Source organism: Mustela erminea, chromosome 7, assembly GCF_009829155.1.
Source record: "Mustela erminea isolate mMusErm1 chromosome 7, mMusErm1.Pri, whole genome shotgun sequence".
Taxonomy (NCBI): domain Eukaryota; kingdom Metazoa; phylum Chordata; class Mammalia; order Carnivora; family Mustelidae; genus Mustela; species Mustela erminea.
Genome location: NC_045620.1, coordinates 4,347,978 through 4,367,988, shown reverse-complemented (window position 1 = coordinate 4,367,988; position 20,011 = coordinate 4,347,978). Strand labels below are relative to the sequence as shown.

General features: G+C 57.1%; 1 protein-coding gene across 1 annotated transcript in view; it reads right to left on the bottom strand.

Moving 5' to 3' along the window:
* The window catches only part of APCDD1L (APC down-regulated 1 like), a 50,128-nt gene extending 31,359 nt beyond the window's left edge, over positions 1 to 18,769 (bottom strand). The window contains exon 1 of the mRNA XM_032350217.1: positions 18,321 to 18,769. Coding sequence (XP_032206108.1) covers positions 18,321 to 18,369 — 49 coding nt within the window. The 5' untranslated portion in view covers positions 18,370 to 18,769. The remainder of the gene's footprint in view (positions 1 to 18,320) is intronic.
* Positions 18,770 to 20,011: the final 1,242 nt, after the last annotated feature.

The window sequence follows — 20,011 nt, the reverse complement described above, 5'->3', positions numbered from 1 at the left end:
GGAAGTTTCCATGTGGTCATGGGGATGGATCCCCCATGATGGGATTATAGTTCCCTTGCAAGAATAGCAAGACACCCACTGAGGACATAACAAGAAGGTAAACCAGCAAGTGGGCTCTGACCAGATGGAGAATTTTCTGGCGCCTGCATCTTGGGCCTGCTGCTAGGCTCCCAAACTTCAAGAGCTATATGTTTAAGCCTTTCTGTCTATGGCGTTTTCTGTAGCAGCCTGAAATGACTGACACACCTATCTTGTTCTCACCCCAGGGCCTTTGCACTTGGCACTGTCCCAGGGATGCTCTTTTTGGGTCTTCTGGCTCATTCTCATCCTTCAGCTCAAGGGTCACCTCTTTGGTGAGAACTTACCCATGACCCTACCTCGAGTTCGGCTCTTCTGGTGCCCCTGGAGTCTGCTCCTCCCTCCCCCTCCCCCAGCAGGGGACAATGGAGTACCAGTCACTACCTTCTCGGCACTGACCGCTGTTAGTGCAGGTCAGGGCACTTCTGATCGTGGGCCTCTTCAGGGGACTGTGAGCTTGGGGAGGGCTGGGATGCCTCTGTCTCACTCGCCTTGTCACCTGCCAAGCCTGGTGCCGCGTCTGCCGGAGTCTCACAGTGAACACGGCTGCCGGAACCAGCCACCTGGTTTTTGGGGCCCAGTGCATATTTGAAAACATGGGGTCCATATTCAGAAACCAAGGAATTTCAGGACAGTGATAGCAGAGCTTTAAACCCAGTGCGGGGCCCTTCTCAGCATGGGACTCTGTGGGCCCACCCAAGCCCCATGCCCACGAGGCCGGCACTTTTGCAGATAAGTGTAGCAAGACCTGAAGCCTTAGCATAGCATGGGGCCTTGGGGTCGCAGTGCGTGACCTAACCACGAACAGGCCTGAACTCGCTGCCGAAGGCTGGCTTCTCTGAGGGGAGCCGGCGGGGGTCTCCCTGCTTCCCAGGCCCGGCACACACTGCTCTTCCTCCTCCCTGTGCCCGAGGCTCCTCGAAGGCAAGGACCGAGTCCATCAGGTCCCGTGGCTGGAGCCCAGGCTGGGTCAGCCAAAGTTAGCTTGGAATCCAGCACACGTGGCCTCATGTGAGATGCCCATGCTTTGCCCCAGGAAGGCTCAATGTCCTCATCTGTTCAGTGGGTTCAGAAGCTTGCTGTGGGGAAAGAGGTCACATAGGGGAGGGGCTTCCCGTGCTGACTGTAGGGAAAGCCTCGGCATGTGTGTGTGTGTGTGTGTGTGTGTGTGTGTGTGTGTGTGTGTGTGGTGTGGCGGGGGTTCCTGTGCCGCACAGAAGGAGAAAGGTGCAGGCCCCTTGCTCTGGGCGGGGGTGTGACATCCTAGCCACCAATGCCTCTTGGCACTCAGCTGGCTGGAGGAGGCCAGGACCCCCAGCTCGAAGGTCACTGCTCGCTTGACTGTGGGCACCTGGCCCCCTCCCCACACCTGTTCCCTCATCCCGAGCCTGGGGCTAATGCAGCCACATCACTCATTCCCGGAGCCGGGAGTGCAGACCACATGACGGAGGGCGGCGGAGAGCTGCTCACTCTTTATGACTATTTTTACGAGCAGATGAGGGCAAGGGGCATTTCTATTCAGTCCCGCTTCCCTCAAGGTTAATGAGTTCAGGTTGGTTTTCTGAATCCTGAAAAGGAATTTTAGCGCATGCAATTACTTCTTTTATTCAGCCACAACCTGCGCCCAGCTCCGGGCCAGGCGTGGGAGGGCCACGAAGGGGGATACAACACAGAGGGGCACAGAGGGGCTCCCAGCCCTCCTCGGAAGCCAGACCCCAGAGGAATCGTGGCCGGGCAGTGGGCCGGGGGGGCGGGGAGGTGATGATGCCATGGGGCGGGGCCTGGCCTGTTCTCCACGTGGTGGGGAAGCAGGGCCCACGTGCAGATGGCCCACGTGCAGATGCCCCACTGCGGGCCGCGTGAGAGCCCGCCTGGCCCCGCAGGTGTCTGTGGGGACAGATGTTGTTCAAATAATCGCGTAGATCAAATGTAACGACAAACCTGGCGTGAACGTGCAGATAAGAGCGGTGCCTTTGAGGAAGGCAAGCCAGGAGGGCTCCTGTTTGGGGCCCCGGGAAGGGCCTTTGGGGTGTGACCCATGAGGAGGAGGTCAGGACTGCCTAGGTGGGGCCCAGCGTGATGGGGGAACAGCACATGCAAGGACCCCAAGGAGGGGCCGAGCCCGTGCCTGCTCGGGCGTGGAGGAGAGAGAGAGGCCGTGGCTGGAGCCCCATCTGCTGTGGGACGGTGGGCCGTGAGGCTCGTGCATGGGGGCGGTTTGGACTTTATCCAGAGGCATCAGAAGCCCTGGGAAGGCGCAGGGAGCCGAGGCAGCCCAGGAAGCCTGAGCCTACAGGGGGAGGGTACAGGAACAGGAGAGCCCTGGGGGGCTTTCTGGTGGGGGAGGCCTGGGCTGGGCGTGGAAGAAAGGAGGTGTCAGTGGTAAGACTCTGATCTACTGTGAAGTGGGGAAAAAAAAAAAGATTACCCAAACTCTGGGAAACAGAAAAGCCACTATTCGAATTTGCATGCACGTGTGACAACGCCCGAGCGAGCAGGCCTGGTCATGAGGTCCCCGTAGACCGACGCTGGGGGGGGTGTGTGCGCCGGGGCCGCAAGGCCAGCTGTGGGGGTGGGGGCTGTGGCCACTGCATGGACTGGGCGGGGGACGGCTCGGGAGCCCCTTGGAGCTGAGAGCCCTGGAGGCAGAGCGGGTTTCGCGGGGAGGGTGATGGCGGTTTGAGGAGTTGAGTCTGAGCTGTCTGGGGGCCTCCAGTGTGCATGAGGGGTGGAGGCCTGAGGGGCGGGTATGGGCCTAAGTCTGGCCCCGGGGACTGACTTCTCTTTGAGTCTCTAGGGAAGCCCACTGGGGTGGGGTCCACAGGGAAGTCCCGAGGAATGGACTGGGAAGGGCGTGCCCGAGCCCTTCTCTCTCCAAGGCCAGTCTGGGCAACGTGGGTGTCCGCTTGAGCGGGGGTGGGGGGGGTGGGGGGTGGACACGCCCTGAGGCCACTGCCTGTGCCGGTGGGCACCTAGGCCTGGCCAGGGTGACCGAGGAGCTGAGACTTGGAATTACGAATAAACTTTAAATTTAGCAGAGTTCCAGATTTACCGAAAAGTTGGGAAGACAGTGCAGAGCCCTCACACCTCCCCACGCTTCCAGACTAGTACTGTCGTCCATCATAGTAATACATCATCATTAACTGAAGTTTATTCTTCATTCAGATTTCCTTAGTTCTTGCCTCGCGCCCCTGTTTTAAACGGGATTTTACATTTAATTTAAATGTGAACATTAAAATTCAGTGGAGTGATGGGTAGGTGCTTGTCCTTTTCAACTGTGAACTGTATGAAACCGAAATACAGATCAAGGATTTCTGATGGAAATCTTGCATCTGAAACGGTACGTGCCGTGAGGGGTAAACTACACGCCAGGGTTTGAAGACTTCACTGTGAAAAACGAATGTGAGCCGGCTCAGTAATTCTACAATATTGATTCCATGTCGAAATAACAATATTTTGGCTCTGTTGGGTTAAAGAAAATGTTGAATTAAATATATAATTAAACATGAATTAAAATAACATAGTTAAAGAATTTCATCTCATTCTGTTTACCCTTTAAAAAGGTGCCAGCTAGGTCGGTTAAAATTGCCTACGTGGCCGGTGTTCGGTGCCCACTGGCCACTCTGCTTTAAGGGGCAGCGGCCTGCGAGAGACAGAGGCGCAGGAGCAAAACCACAAGGAAGCAGAGCTGTCAGAGCCGATGATGGGGAGCTGGGTGGGCCTCCTTGGCGCTTGTGGGGGGCCTCTGGAAACAGAGAGTGAGGAGGAGGGCAGGGCATGCTCAGAAGGAGCCCTGTGGAGGCGGTGGGGATGAGATCAGTCTGGGGAACCCTGGGAGAGGGCCCAGGAGGCCTGACAAGATGTTCCACGGATCGTAGGCGTCTGTCTGAGGATTGAACAAGAGAAGGCAGAGAACGGTGCGGGGCTCTGGGGGTGGCCAGTGTGGGTGAGATCTGGCGATACAGATCCTTCCCAAATCGCTCACCTCGTGTGCAAGATGCTGGCGTGGTGGCAGTGCTGGTGGGAGGGCAGGTGGAAGGGCAGGTGCACGGCAGCCTGAGTGGAGGCTAGAGGAGGTGGTGTTGGGGGGACGAACAGGCGGCCTGCACCCGTGTAGGGCCACATCTGTAGCTCCATGTCCAGCTCGGGTCCACCCCGACACCCCACTCCACAGACGGACCTGGACCCCCTCGTGACTTAGCTGGATGCCTGGGACAAAGCACCATACACTGGGGTGCTTCCACCACAGAAATGGGATTCTTTGCAGGTTCTGGAGTCTGGAAGTCCCAGATCAAGGTGTGGGCAGGGTTAGTTCCTTCGCAAGCTTCTCTCCTGGGCATATGGAAGGTCGTCTTCTGTTTCCTGTGTCTCCATGTGCCTTTCAAGTGTCCCCTCCTTGGAAACCAGCCCTGGTGGAGGAGAGCCCACCCCAGTGACCTCAGTCTCACTCTGTCAGCTCTGTAAAGACCCTACTGCAAATAAGGCTGCATTCTGAGCTACTGGGGTTGACCCTTCAACATATGAATTTGGAGGAGGGGGGACGTGGTTCAACCTGCGTCACTTACCCAAGCTCACACTGTGGATCGGAGCCCTGGCTCACTATCTGGCCTTCACTGATACACGTTCTCATTATTAAAAAAATAATCCGGCATGGGGAAGCAGACTCTCCTATTCGTATCCTCAACACTCTTCCCTCTTCCTGGCAACAACCCTTATGATTAGGCTGTGTATCTTTCAGGCCTTTTTAAATGGAGGAATATACATAAATTTGTGTTGTTGGGTTGAGGGAGGGGGCCTGCTGTTTTTAAAAATAAAATTTAAATCCTTGTTACGGTGAAAAACCTGGCTAATGAAAATTATGTTTCAAAACAGACTGAGGCGTTCTTTGTGCTAAATATGGTGTTCTTTGTCTCATTTGCAATGGAAAAGTCCCTTGTTTCAAAAAAAAAAAATACATTATTGAGAGGCCTTACAATACAAACTACATTTTCCAATTCAATAGCGTACAAGGTCAGCCAAGCAAAGACAATGTAAACTAGCTTCAGAAGTGTCTTGTTCAATAATGAAATTTGTTCCAAGGGGCCAGCATTCTGATCAGAGCCCGGTGGAGGCTGGCCGTGCGCCGCTCTGGTCTTAGCCCCCCGCACGCACCCGCTTGCTAACTGGGAACCTATGAAAGGCTGCTTAACGCCAGTCCGCAGGTCACGGTGCCGGGTTAATGAGGGTCTGATGCCGTTCACAGCCTCCGTTTTCCCCAGTTGGCCTCTGAAAACAGGCCACGTGGCACTGGTCGAGGTGGGAGGGGGCAGGGGTGCGCTTGACCAGGAGCAGGGTCCTAAGGGGCCAGCGGGATCAAGGGAGCACTTTCAGGAGAGTCCGTGTGCAGTGGCCGCCTGAGCTCTGGCCAGGTCTGGACGCTGGCCGAACCCACAGCCCCGTCCCTGATTGCCTCGCTCTCCACCCGTGTGTCTGTGTCCCCGACCGCAGACCCTAAGCTAGTGCAGCTTCCAGAACCTGCCTCCTCCTCCCTCAGGCCAAAGCAACCTTGTCGCTGGAGGCGTCTCCCTGTTCTGTGGTCTCACCTCCTGGTGGACGCCGTCTCCAGCCACGGGCACCACTCTCACATCTCCCTCCCCTTCCCTGGAGTCTCGGGTCTGTCCTGTGTCCATCTGGGTGGCCGGTCCCCACCTTGGCTCCAGAAGCGTCTACTTCCTCCCTTCCTGCACCTGCAGTGCTGACAAGAACACAGCTGTGGCTGCTGTGGTGGTGGTGGTGGGGGGGGGGCGCTGAGGAACGGTCGAGGAAGCAGGTGGAAGTCTGTTTCTGCTCTGCCCCCTGCTTGGGTGTGACCGTCCCCCGCGTGTCCCGCCAACCAGGCTCCGAGTGTGTCTGCATCTCCACCGGGGAAAGGAGGAGCGTGCTGTTAGTCGCACACATGGCCAAGCCGGTGGCCCGCCAGCGGCGAGGGAGGCTGGAGGACGCTGTGTTGCCTCCGACGGCCTCGAGACCAACAGAAGGGGCTTGAGAATGGTAGGAGAGGAAGGAGAAGGGATATTGGGCGCCTCTCCCCCACTGGTCACACCCACGCCAACCCCCCGATTTCTCACTCTCGGTTGCCACCAGCCTTCCCAGAGCCAGCGCCTCAGTGCTGGGTTTCACAGCGATCAGTCACGGGACCCACCTTCCTTGCCCCAGCAGCTGCTGGAGAGAAGGCCCCAGACGCGCCCGAGTTCTGGCTGTGGCTCCTCCTCGTCAGCTCCTTCCCTTTCCCTGATTGTCCTGCTCGGGGGGTGACATCCCACCTCCTTCAGCAAGACATGTTCTCAGGGTCGTGGAGTGCAGCGACCCCTGTGCTCCAGAGTCCCCCTTTCTGGGCCCCGCCCCAGCAGCTCCTCTCCCGAGCTCTCTGCCCCTCTCCTTCTCCACAACCTTCTACGCTTTTCAGAGACACGCATGCCTGCTAAGCTCCGTCACCCACCTTGGCCTCACTTCCTGTCTGGAAACACCACAATTCCTCCACTTAGCCTTCCAACAGGTGTCCTGTGTGCGTGCCTACTACGTGCCCGGCACGCCTGTCTCTCACAAGATCATGCGATTGAGAAACCTGGTATTTTGGCTTTTAAACAAAGACAATACCTAGTTAAAAAACTACAGAAAGCTGCCCTCTTAGACCACACAGGCTGTCCAAGTGAACTTGGTACGAACTTGCTGTGCCAACCCAAGGGTGTCGCTCCTCGGCTGCACACTGACAAGCCCCCCACCGGCCCGGATGGAGCCCAGGCTCCTGTGCCAGGCTGGGGGCCACTGCAACGTGCCTCTTCCCTCCGTCTGCCTCCTACCACAGCTGGAAGCCAGAAATGATGGTGGTACGGGGCGCCCTTCCTCCTGTCCTCTTGGCCAACTCCCACTTAACCCTCGAGACTTCACCCAAACACCTGTGCTCGGGGAGGCCTTTTTCTGATTCTCCAAGGGGGCAGCCCGCCCTCTTGGAGCATCTCCCACCTGCACTGGGATTTTGTAACTGCTGTCATTCACACATCTCTCTCTCTGCAGCCTCCTCTGTGAGTTCTGTGAAGGAGGGACCGCAGCTTCAGTCGGGAGGCAAGCCTTCTGGGGGTGCTAACATAGCTAAGACCATCCCTGCTCTTGGGTAACTGAAGCACTCCCCAGCCAAACAGAATTCTTGATCTCCCCCTCTCCAGGCAGCCCACATGGGCTACAGCTAGCCTGTAAGGCTAGTAAGGAAGTTAGAAAGTGAGTTAGAAAAAGGCGTCCCTCTGGGTAGGCATAGCCCCCACCAGGGCCCTTGGCTGGGCTTGTGGAGCACAGACAGCATTTCACTCTTGTAGAGTGAACAACCTACCCAACAGTACATGGTGGTTCAGCCGCCGCAATCTTCATCCCCCTGCCCCAGGTTCCATCATCCTCCCAATATTAGACCACACATCTGGGAGTCATCTCTTTATCGCCTGTTGTGGGTTGAATTGTATTGCCCAAAAAGACACGAGTCCTCACTCCCAGTACCTATGAGTATAATCTTGGAAATGGGGTTTTGGCAGAGGCAATCAAGCTAAGATGATGTCATGCTGGCTGAGGGTGGGCCCTATAGCTGGTGTCCTGGACACAGACCCAGAAGACGCAGGGAACGATGCCGTGGGAAGACAGAGGGAGATCGCAAGGACATGGCCACACGCCGAGCAATGCCTGGAATAATCAGAAGCTGGAGGAGGTGAGGAAGGAGCCTCCTGGGAGCCTCTGGAGGGAGCACAGCCCTGCTGAGACCTTGACTTTGGGACTTCCAGCCTCCAGAATAGGAACGAATACATTTCTGTTGTTTTAAGCCCCCTAGTTGGTAGTACCTTGTTCCGGCAGCCCCAGGACATTCACACGACCCCCACATCCAATCCAGGGACAAGTCCTGGTGTCCGGCCTTTGCTTTTGTTCGGAGATAGTCCTACCTCTGTCCATCTCTGCCCCTACAGCCCCGCCTGCCTTGCTGCCCCCCAGCGATCCATTCTCCATCCAGCAAAGGGAGAGCCTTTTTGAGCCCCTAAACTTGCCACTGGACTTGACCACAACCTTGTCGGAGGCCGTCCACTCCCACACGAGTGGGCCCGCCCACCTTTCTGACTTGTCTCCATCACCCTCTCCCATGCGGGCTGTTCTGATTTTCCTCCCGTTCCTTAAACCGCCCGAAGTGACTTCTGTCTTAAGGCCTCCTCTCCTGCTGGGGTCGACTTCTTGACATTTTGTCTTTTTGGAGTGAGCCTCAAAGTCACCTCCTTCCAGGGACGCCTCATCTGGAAGCTCCCCCTCCCCTGCAATCGCACCACCCCCTTGCTTTTCTCCGTTTCGTAGCGATGTCTCCACTGGTCATTTTCTCGTCTGTTTTCCTATTTAATGACTGTGTCCCCCTCCCCGCCCCAACCCCAGCACCCAACTAGAATGTGGACCCCCCGAGGGCCACACAGGCCCATCTTGTTCACGGTCACGTCACCCTGCCCCAGGGTGGAGAGCGCGCGCCCCTGAGTGCCCTGTGGAGGGAACAGAGTATTTGAACGGAGAGATATTTCCACCACTGAGTCGAAGTTGCGGGACGTTACCTGAACACCCAGTACCTACATGGTCATTCCTTTGAGTTCCCAAATTAGACTCTGGAGGAGGGAGAGAGAGAAATTTGTCTTTGTACTTAAGTGGGATATAAAAAAAGAAAAGAACTTTCTGGGCAATTTATCTGTATAAACAGGGAGTATGTTTCACCTGTTAGTCATGAACTCCAGCAGCCCAGCCTAGACACTTGGAGGATCTCTCTGGTGATGAATGTGCAAGAGCCAAGGTGAATCTGGGTCCTCTGTGAAGCCCTTACAGGATGTGGGGCCGGGGATGGGGCTCCGGGCCCCCACCTGCCTTCCCGCCCGGGGAATAATCAATGTAATAATGGAAGCAATAATGGTTGCGCTGGATAGGAATGGACTTAGCCCTTCGCCTGTACCCGGGCACGCCGACGTTTCAGGAAGTCAGGCGGTCCCCTGCACCGTCAGCATCGGAGCTACGGTTTCTGAACTGCCCTGAGCAGGCACTTACAGTCCCTGAACGCTTGGGGTGGGGCCGCTGTCACTCGGTCACCAAGTTGTTACCTTCTCTGAGGTATCAATGTTTACCTTCTCTGTTTTCAGTGGTTACTTTAAGTCGATCCTTTTTGTAAAAGGCAGATGCAGAAGTCTTGGAAGACCACAGAAGCGAAAACGAGCCCGAACGTCAATCGCTGTAAGATGCCCGGCACTCCTAATCACGGGCAAGCTGGTTTTCATTTCAGTAACTGCGGGTCGCTGTTAAGGAAATTAGAGCCCGACAGCCTTGGATAAAGCTGATGGGCTAAACAGTAGACTTAAGTTTCAAACTATCTAGAAACCACACCCAACCACCAAAAACACATGTTAAAACAACTCTAATTGTATATTTCAAAGAACAAGTAATTTAGTTTTACTGTGGTCACTGGTGATTCCAAGCTAAATATATCCGTGTCTTGCTCTCTGTTTTTATGCCTTTTTTTTTTTTTTTTTTTTTGAAAGAGTGGGGTTGGGTGTGAGCTAATGCTTTTCTTCCCCTTCTCCATATAACTTAACACTGAGACTGGGGGATGGTAACTCAGATTTTGTAATGCACACCGAGCTCTGGGGATGGCCAACAGTGGAGGACCAGAGTGTGGACGGCACTTAGCTAACTCAAAGTGGGCTCCGGAGGCTTTGGGTAGGTGCTGTGGTCGTCAGCAACAGAGACCACGCCTGACTCACGCAAACTGAAACGGAGCCCCTTCAAAGGGCATGGGGGCTCACCGACCTTAAGGGCTGCCCCGGGAATCCAGTTGGTGGGAACGACTCTGTGGTGCCTCTGAGACCCCCTCGGCGGGCATGACCCACTCAAGCTTCCAGTCATGGCACCAAGATTCAAGGTCCTGGAGCAAGTACCCATCTTGCCCAGCCCGAGACTCTGGCCAGCCGGAGGGGAGGTTCCTTGACCGCCACGTCCTCCAGGATGAGAGCCAATGGGGGGATCTCGCTGTTCGCCAAATGGGGCGTTTGTCCAATGCATTTTGCTTCAAGCCAAGAGGACCCAAGAAGGGGGTCTGGGAGCAGGGATTCCTCGGGGCCAAGGGACCAACAAGTAGCACAGCGACTCTCCCTGGCGATGGTGAGGGACCCCACCTCATGGACACCGGGCTCCATCATGACCTCAGCCAGAGATCGTGACCTGAGCAGAAATCAAGAGTGGGCCGCTTAACCGACTGAGCCACCTGGGTGCGCCCTTCTAGTTCATTTTTACAGAATAGGGGGGCCCCTGCCAAGGCTCATAAAACCAAGATCAAAGCTACAGACACTGTGGTTTTGTTCTAACGTGATGTCAGAAAGATCTTCCATATCACCCAGTGTTTTTTGTGACTTGGAACTCTTTGTGGGGGATTTTCCCTCACAATTTATGCATGCCATTGCCTAATGGCGGAATATTTCGGTTTCGGTCTCCTGGCCTCCCTTTCCTCCCTGGGTCCCTGGATGAGGCTTGACACGCCCCCTCCCCCCTGCCCCCTGCCCCGCACACTCTCAGCTGCAGGCTCATCATGTAACTTCTAGAACCTCCACTTCCCAGAAACGCCCGCTGCCATCCACCCACCAGTGGGTCCTTCACATACAACACGAGGTGTTAGGGGCTGATTGGCCTCCCTCCCACCCAATATATTCAAGTCCTAACCCCCAGTACCTCAAGACATGACCTTATTTAGAAATAGGGTCATTACGGATGTAACTAGTTAAGAAGAGGCCCTGCGTGTGTGATGAGGGTGCCCTCGTCCAAGGTGACCGGGTTCCTTCCAGGAAGGGGTGAGGAGGCTCAGATAGAGGGGACAGGCAGACACAGGAGGGGCGCATCTGAAGTCAAGGAAGGCCACGGATTGCCAGCAAACAGCGGAAGCTAGGCGTGGGCTTCTGACCTCCCTATCCGTGCTACGCACGCCTACCCACCTCTGACCCTGTCCAGCCATCATCTCGGATCCTTCCTCCCCGCCCCGCCCCGCCGCCCCAGCCATGCTCCTTTTGTCCCAGAATGCCTTGCAGCTATCAGGAAGAACCAGTAGCTTGCTCCCAAGGCTGGAACGGGCAGGCAGTGTCCTATCCCTTGGTGATGGGGGGAGTGACCCCCACAAAGCACTGTGCTGACATTTCCCCCCGGACAGTCTCACTGACTCCTCACAGCAACCCCCTGTGTAGGTGTGATTTTGCAAAGGAGGAAACTGAGGCAAGAAGGATCAAATAATTAGCAAGTCGAGCAGCTGGAGTTTGAATGTGGGAAGGGGCTTCCAGAGCCCAGCCCACTCTGCCATCTTTGCAGATGGACAGTCAGGGTCCTTCCTGCTTCCACGACTCTCGGATTAGCCAGCATGCCTCTCTGCTCCGTGCTCCCTACATGAGAAACCACCAGCCCAGATGCCTCAGGCGAGCACATCTCTCGGTACCCAGACTTGGTGCCCAACCCTGGCTCTTTGAGAGGGGCAACAGGGCAGGGAAGTCCTTGCCTGGGCTTGGAGTTGGACCATCACTGGCAGGGGGCAGTTGAGGCACGAAGCTCCGTGGCCCATGAGTCTGGGCCCTGGGCTTGCTGCCGGGTGGCCCTAGGTATCTCTGTCTTCCATAAAATATGCCCATCACACTGGGTGGGGAGGGGGTCATGAGAATCAAAGCAGGGAAAGTGTCCAGTGCCCTTGGAACAGCACTTGGGTTTTGCTCCTCTCTGCAGTGAAAGTCAGTCTCTCTGTCTTTCTGTCTCTCTCTCGCACAACACTCTATGTGTGGTCAGTTATGGTAAGAATACCCGACCATCTAGTCTCGCCTCTGGGGAGACATGCGCACTTAGCTGGTGATGTGTGCTGCTGCGTGTGAGAAGGAGGTGGAAAGCTTGGGAGGACAAATGGTAGGCTGAAAAAAACTGCAATATCCACAGGACACAGTTTATCTTCTATATATAAAGAGCACCAACAAATCAACAAGAAGATTTTTTTCTCAGAGGTCCAATACAAAAATGGGCAAAGGACATGACCAGAGAGACCCTAAGGAAATCAATAAAAGGGGTCCATAAAAATACAATTAGATGTTCCTGTCTGCTTGTAATCAAAGGATTGCAAACCTAAACAACCAAGCATTACTGCCGGCAAGATTCTTAAAGAATGATAATGACCAGGGTTGGCCAGGGCGGAAACTGGCGCTCCCGTGGGCTGCCTGTGCGGAGTGTGGACTGGGGCAACCCATTGGGAAGGAAGCCCAGTGCAAGAATGTCACACACGTTCTGCTGTGGCAATTCCACTGTTAGGGATTTATACCCAGATGAGCAGGTGACAGGAAGGCTGGGGAAGGGAACAGAGTTGTAAGCAGGAGGAACAGCCTGTGCGTGCGTGGAGAGGGCAGTCGAAAGGACTTCATGTGACTGCGTCACGGTGGTAGCTAGAGACCGCAGTCTTCTCCGAGGGGGAGAAAGCTGGTCTGTGACATGCGTGGAGGTGAGGTCACCTGGGGTCGAGGAGCACCCGAAGGGGAGGAGAGAAGAGGGATAAGGGGGGACCTCGGCTGCGCTGGACGGAGGGTGTGGCTGAGACTGAGTCCCACACTTCCTGAGTGATGCCATCGGGACGCTTTCCTCCACCCTACATCTTGACAGAATGGGAGCACTTTTTTTTTTTTTTTTAAGATTTTATTTATTTATTTGACAGACAGAGATCACAAGCAGGCAGAGAGGCAGACAGAGAGAGGGATTGGAGGAAGCAGGCTCCCTGCGGAGCAGAGAGCCCGATGTGGGGCTCGATCCCAAGACTCTGGGATCATGACCTGAGCTGAAGGCAGAGGCTTTAACCCACTGAGCCACCCAGGCGCCCCCGAATGGGAGCACTTTAAACCTCAGTGTGCCCCGGAAGGGGCTGAGAGCCGCCACCAGACGCATCAGCAACGGGGTAGAGAGGAGGTGAGGAACGGGAGCCCGAGCGATGACCGAGCGGCGGTGGCTGGGGGGGGCTGTGTGTCCCACCGGTCCTCACCCCGCGAGCCCCGTAAGCGGGGGGTCACACCAGGACTGCCTCCGTGGGTCCTGTGGCTGACACGGGTGCCACGTGGAACGTGGGCCTGGGGGACATGTGGGCCCCTGGGCAGTGAAGCCCACCCCCCTTCCTAGCATTACCACCAGGCTCTGGATTTGGGGATCTGGATCTGTGGGGGCCAGAAACAACAGTCGAAAGCCTGTGTCCTGTGCAAGGAGGGTGGTGGGGCTCCTTTTACTCAGGGACGTCCGGGGATGGAAGCAAGTCCAGGCAACTTCCTATCAGCACTGCCCCCCACATCATTCGGTTTGCTCTTGGATGCCTCCGGTGATGGGAAACTCACTCATTCGGGAGCCATCCCATCCCTCCACTGCCAAAAAGCCTTCAGTGGACGCTCCACTGCCCTTGACACAAAACCCAGCTCCTTCCCGAGGCCCCCAGGGTCCTCCGTGACGGACCCTGATCACCTCTGCGCTCACATCTGCCCCGGCCCCTCCCTGTCCTCTCTCCAGCCCCAGGGGCCTCCTCCGTGGTCCCCCCCACGACACGGATTCTTCCACACCTAGGCCTTTGCACCTGCTGGTCCCTCTGCCCCGATGCTGTTCCTCCTCCTCCAGCTAACCCTTGCTCTTTCGTCAGGCTTCACCTGCCATGTCACCTCCCAGCCTCGGCTAGATGCCCCTGGACACACTCTGTGTGGCGCTCGTCACTCCCATCACGGATCGCTCATTTAGGATCTCGTCACCCATTTGACTCAGACTTCCGTGAGGACAGGGAGCTGCTTCCTTTGATCCTGTCTTCAGCGCCGCCTCCCAGCAGGTGACGCGTAGACAGGGAGACACCCAGGGCCGGGCCGCTGAGCGGAGCCTCCCGTGGGCTCAGCGCTGGCCTCACCCGACACCATCAGTACGTGCTGCCCGAGTTCCCATTCCACAGAGGAGGGGACCGGGGACGGCGGCCGAGGCTTCGGGATCATAGGAGGCAGCGCACAAGGATAGCTGAGCCTCCCTCACCCCTAAAGGCGAGCAATGTCTCATTTTGTCACAGTGGTGGGTACCATTCCAGCAGCCACGGTGTCTTGGGGACACCCAGGACAGCACAGTGGGAAGGAGACGCACATTAAGAGACTCAGGCAAACGCAGGTTGGACCGGCGACCAGAGCAGGGGCCTGCCTCTCCCCTCCGTGGGGGTGGGTGGGGTGTGCTGGCGAGTTTCGTGCAGGGTCTGGTAGGAGCTCGGAGGGTTCACCAGGGTCTCCATCAAGCCCTGACCCCAGATCGTATCCCCGAACCCTTCTAGCACAGCTTGAGGCTACACCAGTCACTCTTCCCAACTCACTGGTGGGGATGGAGGGGGAGAAGGGGACTGTGACAGAGCCGGGACGGGAACTGGGTCCGCCCACTTCCCAACATGCTGCTCTCAGGCTCCCCGGAGCACACACAGCGCATGGGACTCAGCCCCGCCCAGCCGGCCTCAGGGCTCACAGGTGGAGGTCGTGGTTCCACAGCAGTCCTGTCCCTCCGTCCCCCGCCCTTGCGGGACCCCAGGCTGGCCCTCCCCCTGGGAGGTCTGACATTGTCTGGGACACGCAGGTCGCTCTGACACCCTCACACCCGACCTTGCTCTGCAGCTCACTTACTAGCATGTACGGTTTCCTGTATCAGGGTCTTTTGGAAATTCTCTGACTCTCCCAGGAGGACAGGGGACCGGCTTTGCACAGATGGATCCTGAAAGCCATTCTGGTTTAAGGAACCACTGCACCAACCCCCTGATCACAATTCACAGCCACCCCCCAGGTGCCAGCTTCAGAATTTAGGTCTTCCCCTAGTCTCCCCCCAGCTCGGCTCTGTTGTCCTCAAGTTCAAACCGATTTCCGTGCCCTCCCTTCCTTTGCACGGGGCTACTGATCTTCATTTCCCAGGGCGGCTCTGGTGGTGAAAGCTGTGTGTCTTGGAAGGTTTTATCAGGGGCTCATTCTGGCTTGAAGCTTTCATTAACATAGTTAACTTCCAGTACATTGCCCAAGTGTTTCTTCATGTGTGGCTTCTAACAGGTCTGCCATCCAGATGGTTTTGAAATTAAGGAAGTGGCTCTATTTGCCTTGAGCTGGTTATTTGGAATTTGGAGATTAGAGCCCTGGTCAGGAGATAAGCTAAACAGCCACCATGACCCGTCCCCAGCAAGGGAAAGTTTCCGATGGCAATTTTGTTTGTTTTGAATAACTAATTCAATTACTGTTCTTTATTCACATTTGATTTTCGGATGAGCCCATTTAAGTCCATTCTCTTCCCAGTTTTTATTCTCAGTTTCGAAATGGAGTCCCACGTCAACGACTCATTTATTATGGAATAGCCTGTCCCTTGGTGCTAGTTAATCTGGCTCGAAATGATAACTTGCCATCCCCAAGTCTAGGCTCGAGATAAAAGCACGACTGAAATTAGCAAAAAGAAATACAAATGAGGGGGGAAAAAGAAAAAGAAGCTGTGGGTTTTTTTTTTTTTTTCATATTTTCCCCCTCAAGCATAACTTGTTGAGTAAGGAGATTTTTAAAAGCCAGAAATTGCTGTGGAGCGAACCCAAGCCAGAGGCTGGCGACCTGGCACAGGATGCGTCTGGCACCGTGGGGCCTGGGGGATGGTCTGCTGCGGCGGGAGCTAACCGCGACCCACGGCCCCGCTGCCGTCGTCCCCCGAGGAGGACATTTTCAGAGACAAGAGGGAGGGAGAAATCAGCGTCCAAATTAGAAACTACCTAAGCTGTGTTGTTTTTCTTGGGGCCTCACTGTGCCTTTGATTTCCTGATTGCTTAGAGCAAAAATAACAAAAATTCATCTGACCCAGTGATTTTGACAATCATTGGAAAAGCTACCAGTTGAGTTGGCTCTCGCCACACCAGTGGGTCTCCATCAGAGGTGGTTTTGCCCCTGCCCCCTTTCCAACCTACCCCCAGCCCCAGGGGACACCAGGGCGGTGTCTGGAGACCTTTGTGATTGTCATAACTGGGAAGATGCTGCTGCTGGCCTCTGGTAGGGGAGGGGTCAGGGATGCTGCAGAACATCCTACAGGGCACAGGCCGGCTTCCACAGCAGAGGACAGGCTGGATCTCGGTTATCAGTTGTGCTGAGGTTGAGAAGCAGTGTGTGTGTGTGTGTGTGTGTGTGTGTGTGTGTGCTCAGTAGGAACTCACTGGGGGGTGGGGGGCTGCTCGTGTGCCACCCTATACCGCATTCGCACAACTGCAGACCTGATGTTCGGGCATGCCCCAGCTCAGGTACCGAGATTATGTAAGCATCTCAAGGATTAAGCGGGTTCTGTTTCCTTTCACGAAAGCAAAAGGATCTGGTGTGTGGCGATGCAGCCAGTGGAGAAGAGAACTTTGGAAGAAAGCGTCCAGTGGGGAAGGGTGCCCGAGTCGGGAGCAGGGAGTGTGAAGCTGCCCGCATGGGACCCTTCCCCTCTCTAGGGTCTGTGTCTGCCTCGAGGGGCGGCGGGCTATGGAGGGGCTTCCGTCTGCCCACCCGGGGCCACCGGGCCCCCCGGCGTCTCTCTTGTGGCCTCTGTGGCACTTGCTGTGGCGAAAAGTCGCCAGGGAGAGAAGCGGCGGCGCTCCCCAAGAGCAAGCCGCGATGCGAGACCTCCAGTGGTTTCATTGGCATGACGAGACTTCGGGGCCTGCCAAAGACAACAGCCCTGTGCTGTGACCAAGACCGAAGGTTTCTGGGGTGTTCGGCCCTATTGCTGTCCATGGCACCGTGCCAGGGAGGTGGAGGGCTTCCTCCCTGCCCTCCTCCCACCTCCGTATCCAGAGGAAAGTGTGGGACCTCCGTGCACAGGCTCTCACCCTGCCCTCTGTCCTCGCCTGTTCCCTCCGCCCCTCGGAACCAGCAGGGTGGCCCGGCCTGGTTTTGCACTGATGGCGGACTCCAAGGCAAAGGATAGCTGTGGGACTGCTCCCTTCCAGCCCCGGCAGGAGGCAAAGGAGCCCCTTCCGGTGGGTGGATGTCGCTGTGAGGGGTCTCGCACTGCTAACCCAGCCCTCCCTTGACCTTCCTGCAGGTGCCTTTCGTCTCTTCTTCAAATATCCTGCTTAGAAATTGGGGGTTGGGAAGCAAAGAGCGTAGCTGATGAGCTCCTGTGGGTGGAGCAGACGCGCCTAGACATGGAGCAGGGAGCCCGGTGGGAGCCGACAGCCCCGTCCCACCGGCTGCCCCTCACTGAGTACTTCCCTGGTGCAGACAGTGCGCTTAGTGCTTCCCTGCGGACCTCACAACAGTCCTAGGTGAAGGGGTGATTCTGTAAGCCCACTGGACTGATTGGAAGGTTGAGGCTAAGACAGCTAATGGACATGCCTGCCCAAGGCCACGCAGGTTGAAGATGATCTGGGTTCTGAGCCAGGTGCTCTGACTCCAGGGCCAGAATTCTTAATCCTGAACCATGTGAGGGTCCTCGGGGCTGAGCCCAGGGCTGTACACCCTTCCACGGCTATGGTTGTTATTGTCCTTTTGGCTAATGGTGACACACCGTGGTCAGGTGGCACTTGCAGAGAGTTTTGTCCATGCCCACGCCCTACAGAGGGCCAGCAGGAGAGCAGTTAGTCCTGGAGAAGGCACTGCCTCCTCTCCCCGGGGTCCTCTGGCTGCCCTCCCTCCACGCCATCAGGCTCACTGGACAGCAGCATGGGCTCAGGGGCACTGCACGCTCCAAGCTCGGCTGCAGGGCACAGACCCTGAGCACCCACAGCTTCGGGATTCAGTGGGCGAGACCGAACCTGCATCTCTGGGCTATGGGATCCGGGGCTCAGAACTTGCCACTGGGCTGCTCAGTGGGCCTGGGATCCTCCTGCGTCTCCTTGGAGGCCCCGGCCCCACCTGGGGCCTGGCACAAGGGGTTGCCCCAGGCGCCTGGAGACCAGGCCCCCACAAGCGCACAGCGCGGAGCACTGCCCGGTGGTGCAGGACCCTGGAGGTGCTGTAGGCGCAGGCCAGGTGAGGCCAGAGAAGAGCGCCGCCCCCCCCCCCCCCCAAGAGCGCGCAGAGCGCAGCATCACCTGCCCAGCCCACAGGCCCACACAGCAGTCCCCTCAGGCTTCCCAGTAACATCCGACGGCGAGCTCCCTCCCTTCCGAACTCGGGCAGCGAGCCGGTGGAGGGAGGGAGGGCAGCACCTACCTCCCAAAAGCACCAGGACGCAGGCGTAGGGGAGCATGGCTGTGGGCATCCCGTCCGGGCTGGCAGGACGGCCCCCCCGGGACGCCTCCGCTGTTATGGAGAGGAGGCGCGCGCGGAGTTCTCCTGCGGCGGACGCTGGCCTTACGGCTGGGGTCCCGAGAAGAAGTTGCAAGGGTCCTGAGCCCCCCTCGGCGCTCACACGCGCTCACCCGCCCAGGCTGTTCCCAGTTGTAAGTCGAGCTGCGCACTCATAGGTCCAACTTGCCAGAAGAGGTGGAGACAGCCCCAGGCGTTGCGCGCATACCCCCGCCGCGCGCCCAGCCCTCTGGCGCGGCTCCTCCTGCCATTCGGAGCCCCCAGCCGACCCCCTCCGTCCTCTGTCCTCGCCTCCCCCAAAGTCTTCGCAGTGAGCCCAGAGGCCTCCCTCAAACTCTTGCCCAGGCCGAGCCAGAGCCAAAGAGCACCCCTAGCCACAGGCGAATCCCAGGAAGGGCGAGGGGTTGCTGGGAGGCTCTTCTCGGCCCCGCTGGGTCCCAGGACCCCCAATGTTTTAGTCAGGCGGTTCAGATACTCTTAGAAAAGTTTCCTCAACTTGGAGCCTGGTAAGCGCAGGAACACAGTGAAAGTGGCCAACCCGGGCGCCCCGCAGCCAGCGGCCTCCCTGTAATTAGCGCGTCCTGCTCCAGAGAACATCTCGGCACACAGTGTGGAGGACCAGGGCCGGTTCCCTTCCCCCAGCCCAGCTCCTCCTCCAGCCACCCCCCTTCTCATCCCAGTGAGTCAGTTTAGGGTGGCAGCCCGGGGGCAAGTCAGCTGGGAGGAGGAGGAAGAGGAGGAGGGGACAGACACCCTGCCCCCAAACTAGTCACCTCCTGCCCCCCACCCCAGGCCGGGGCACCTCTCTGAGTGGCAGGCAAGCCTTGAATGGAGGTGGTGAGCATCTGGGAAGGAGGTTCTCTGCCAGCTGTTGGATTTGTGAATGAGGCAGAGAGAAAGCATCACTTGGGTTGGAAGGTTTCAGCTGGGTTGTTCCTGCCCGCATGGACCGTTTGGGTGCCGGAAAGCAAAGCTGTGCGGGGCAGGCCTGGGGGGGCGGCTGGGGTGCGTGGATCAGGATCCGTCCATGCTGGTCGCCTTTCGCTGGGAGGACAGAGGAGAGGGAGAAACAAGAGAGACCCAGAGCGGAGGGAGGGAGGAAGGACTGGAAGGCAGAGAGGGGGCCACAGAGACAAAGGAGGAAGCAGGAGACTCAGGAAAGAGAGAAGGAGGAGAGACGGAGCCGGGGAGGAAGTGTGAGGCGAGCGAAGGGGAGGGAAGACGAGAGATGGAGGCTACGCCCCAGGTGGGCGAGGGGACCGCAGGACCCTTCTGTGCCCGGGCCGCACTCCAAGCCATTGGCTGCCCTTTGAAGGATTCGTAGACTGATGGGTATGCACCTGTCGTGGGGGGGGCTCCAAGACAGCACCCCTCCTTTGGCTTCCTTGCCAGAAGCTTCGGTGAGGCCCCTGGGAGCCCTGCAGCTAACTGCAATGTCAGGGACCCCCGATCTGGGGACACCCCCACCCAGCTGGGTGTTCAGTTCCCTCTTCTCCGGGCGCAGCAGAGATGAGCGGAAAGTGCTGAATGAGGCCACAGCATGATCTTACACGAATGGAAATGTGAGAGAAACCATCAGTTCCCTTCCTGAAAAT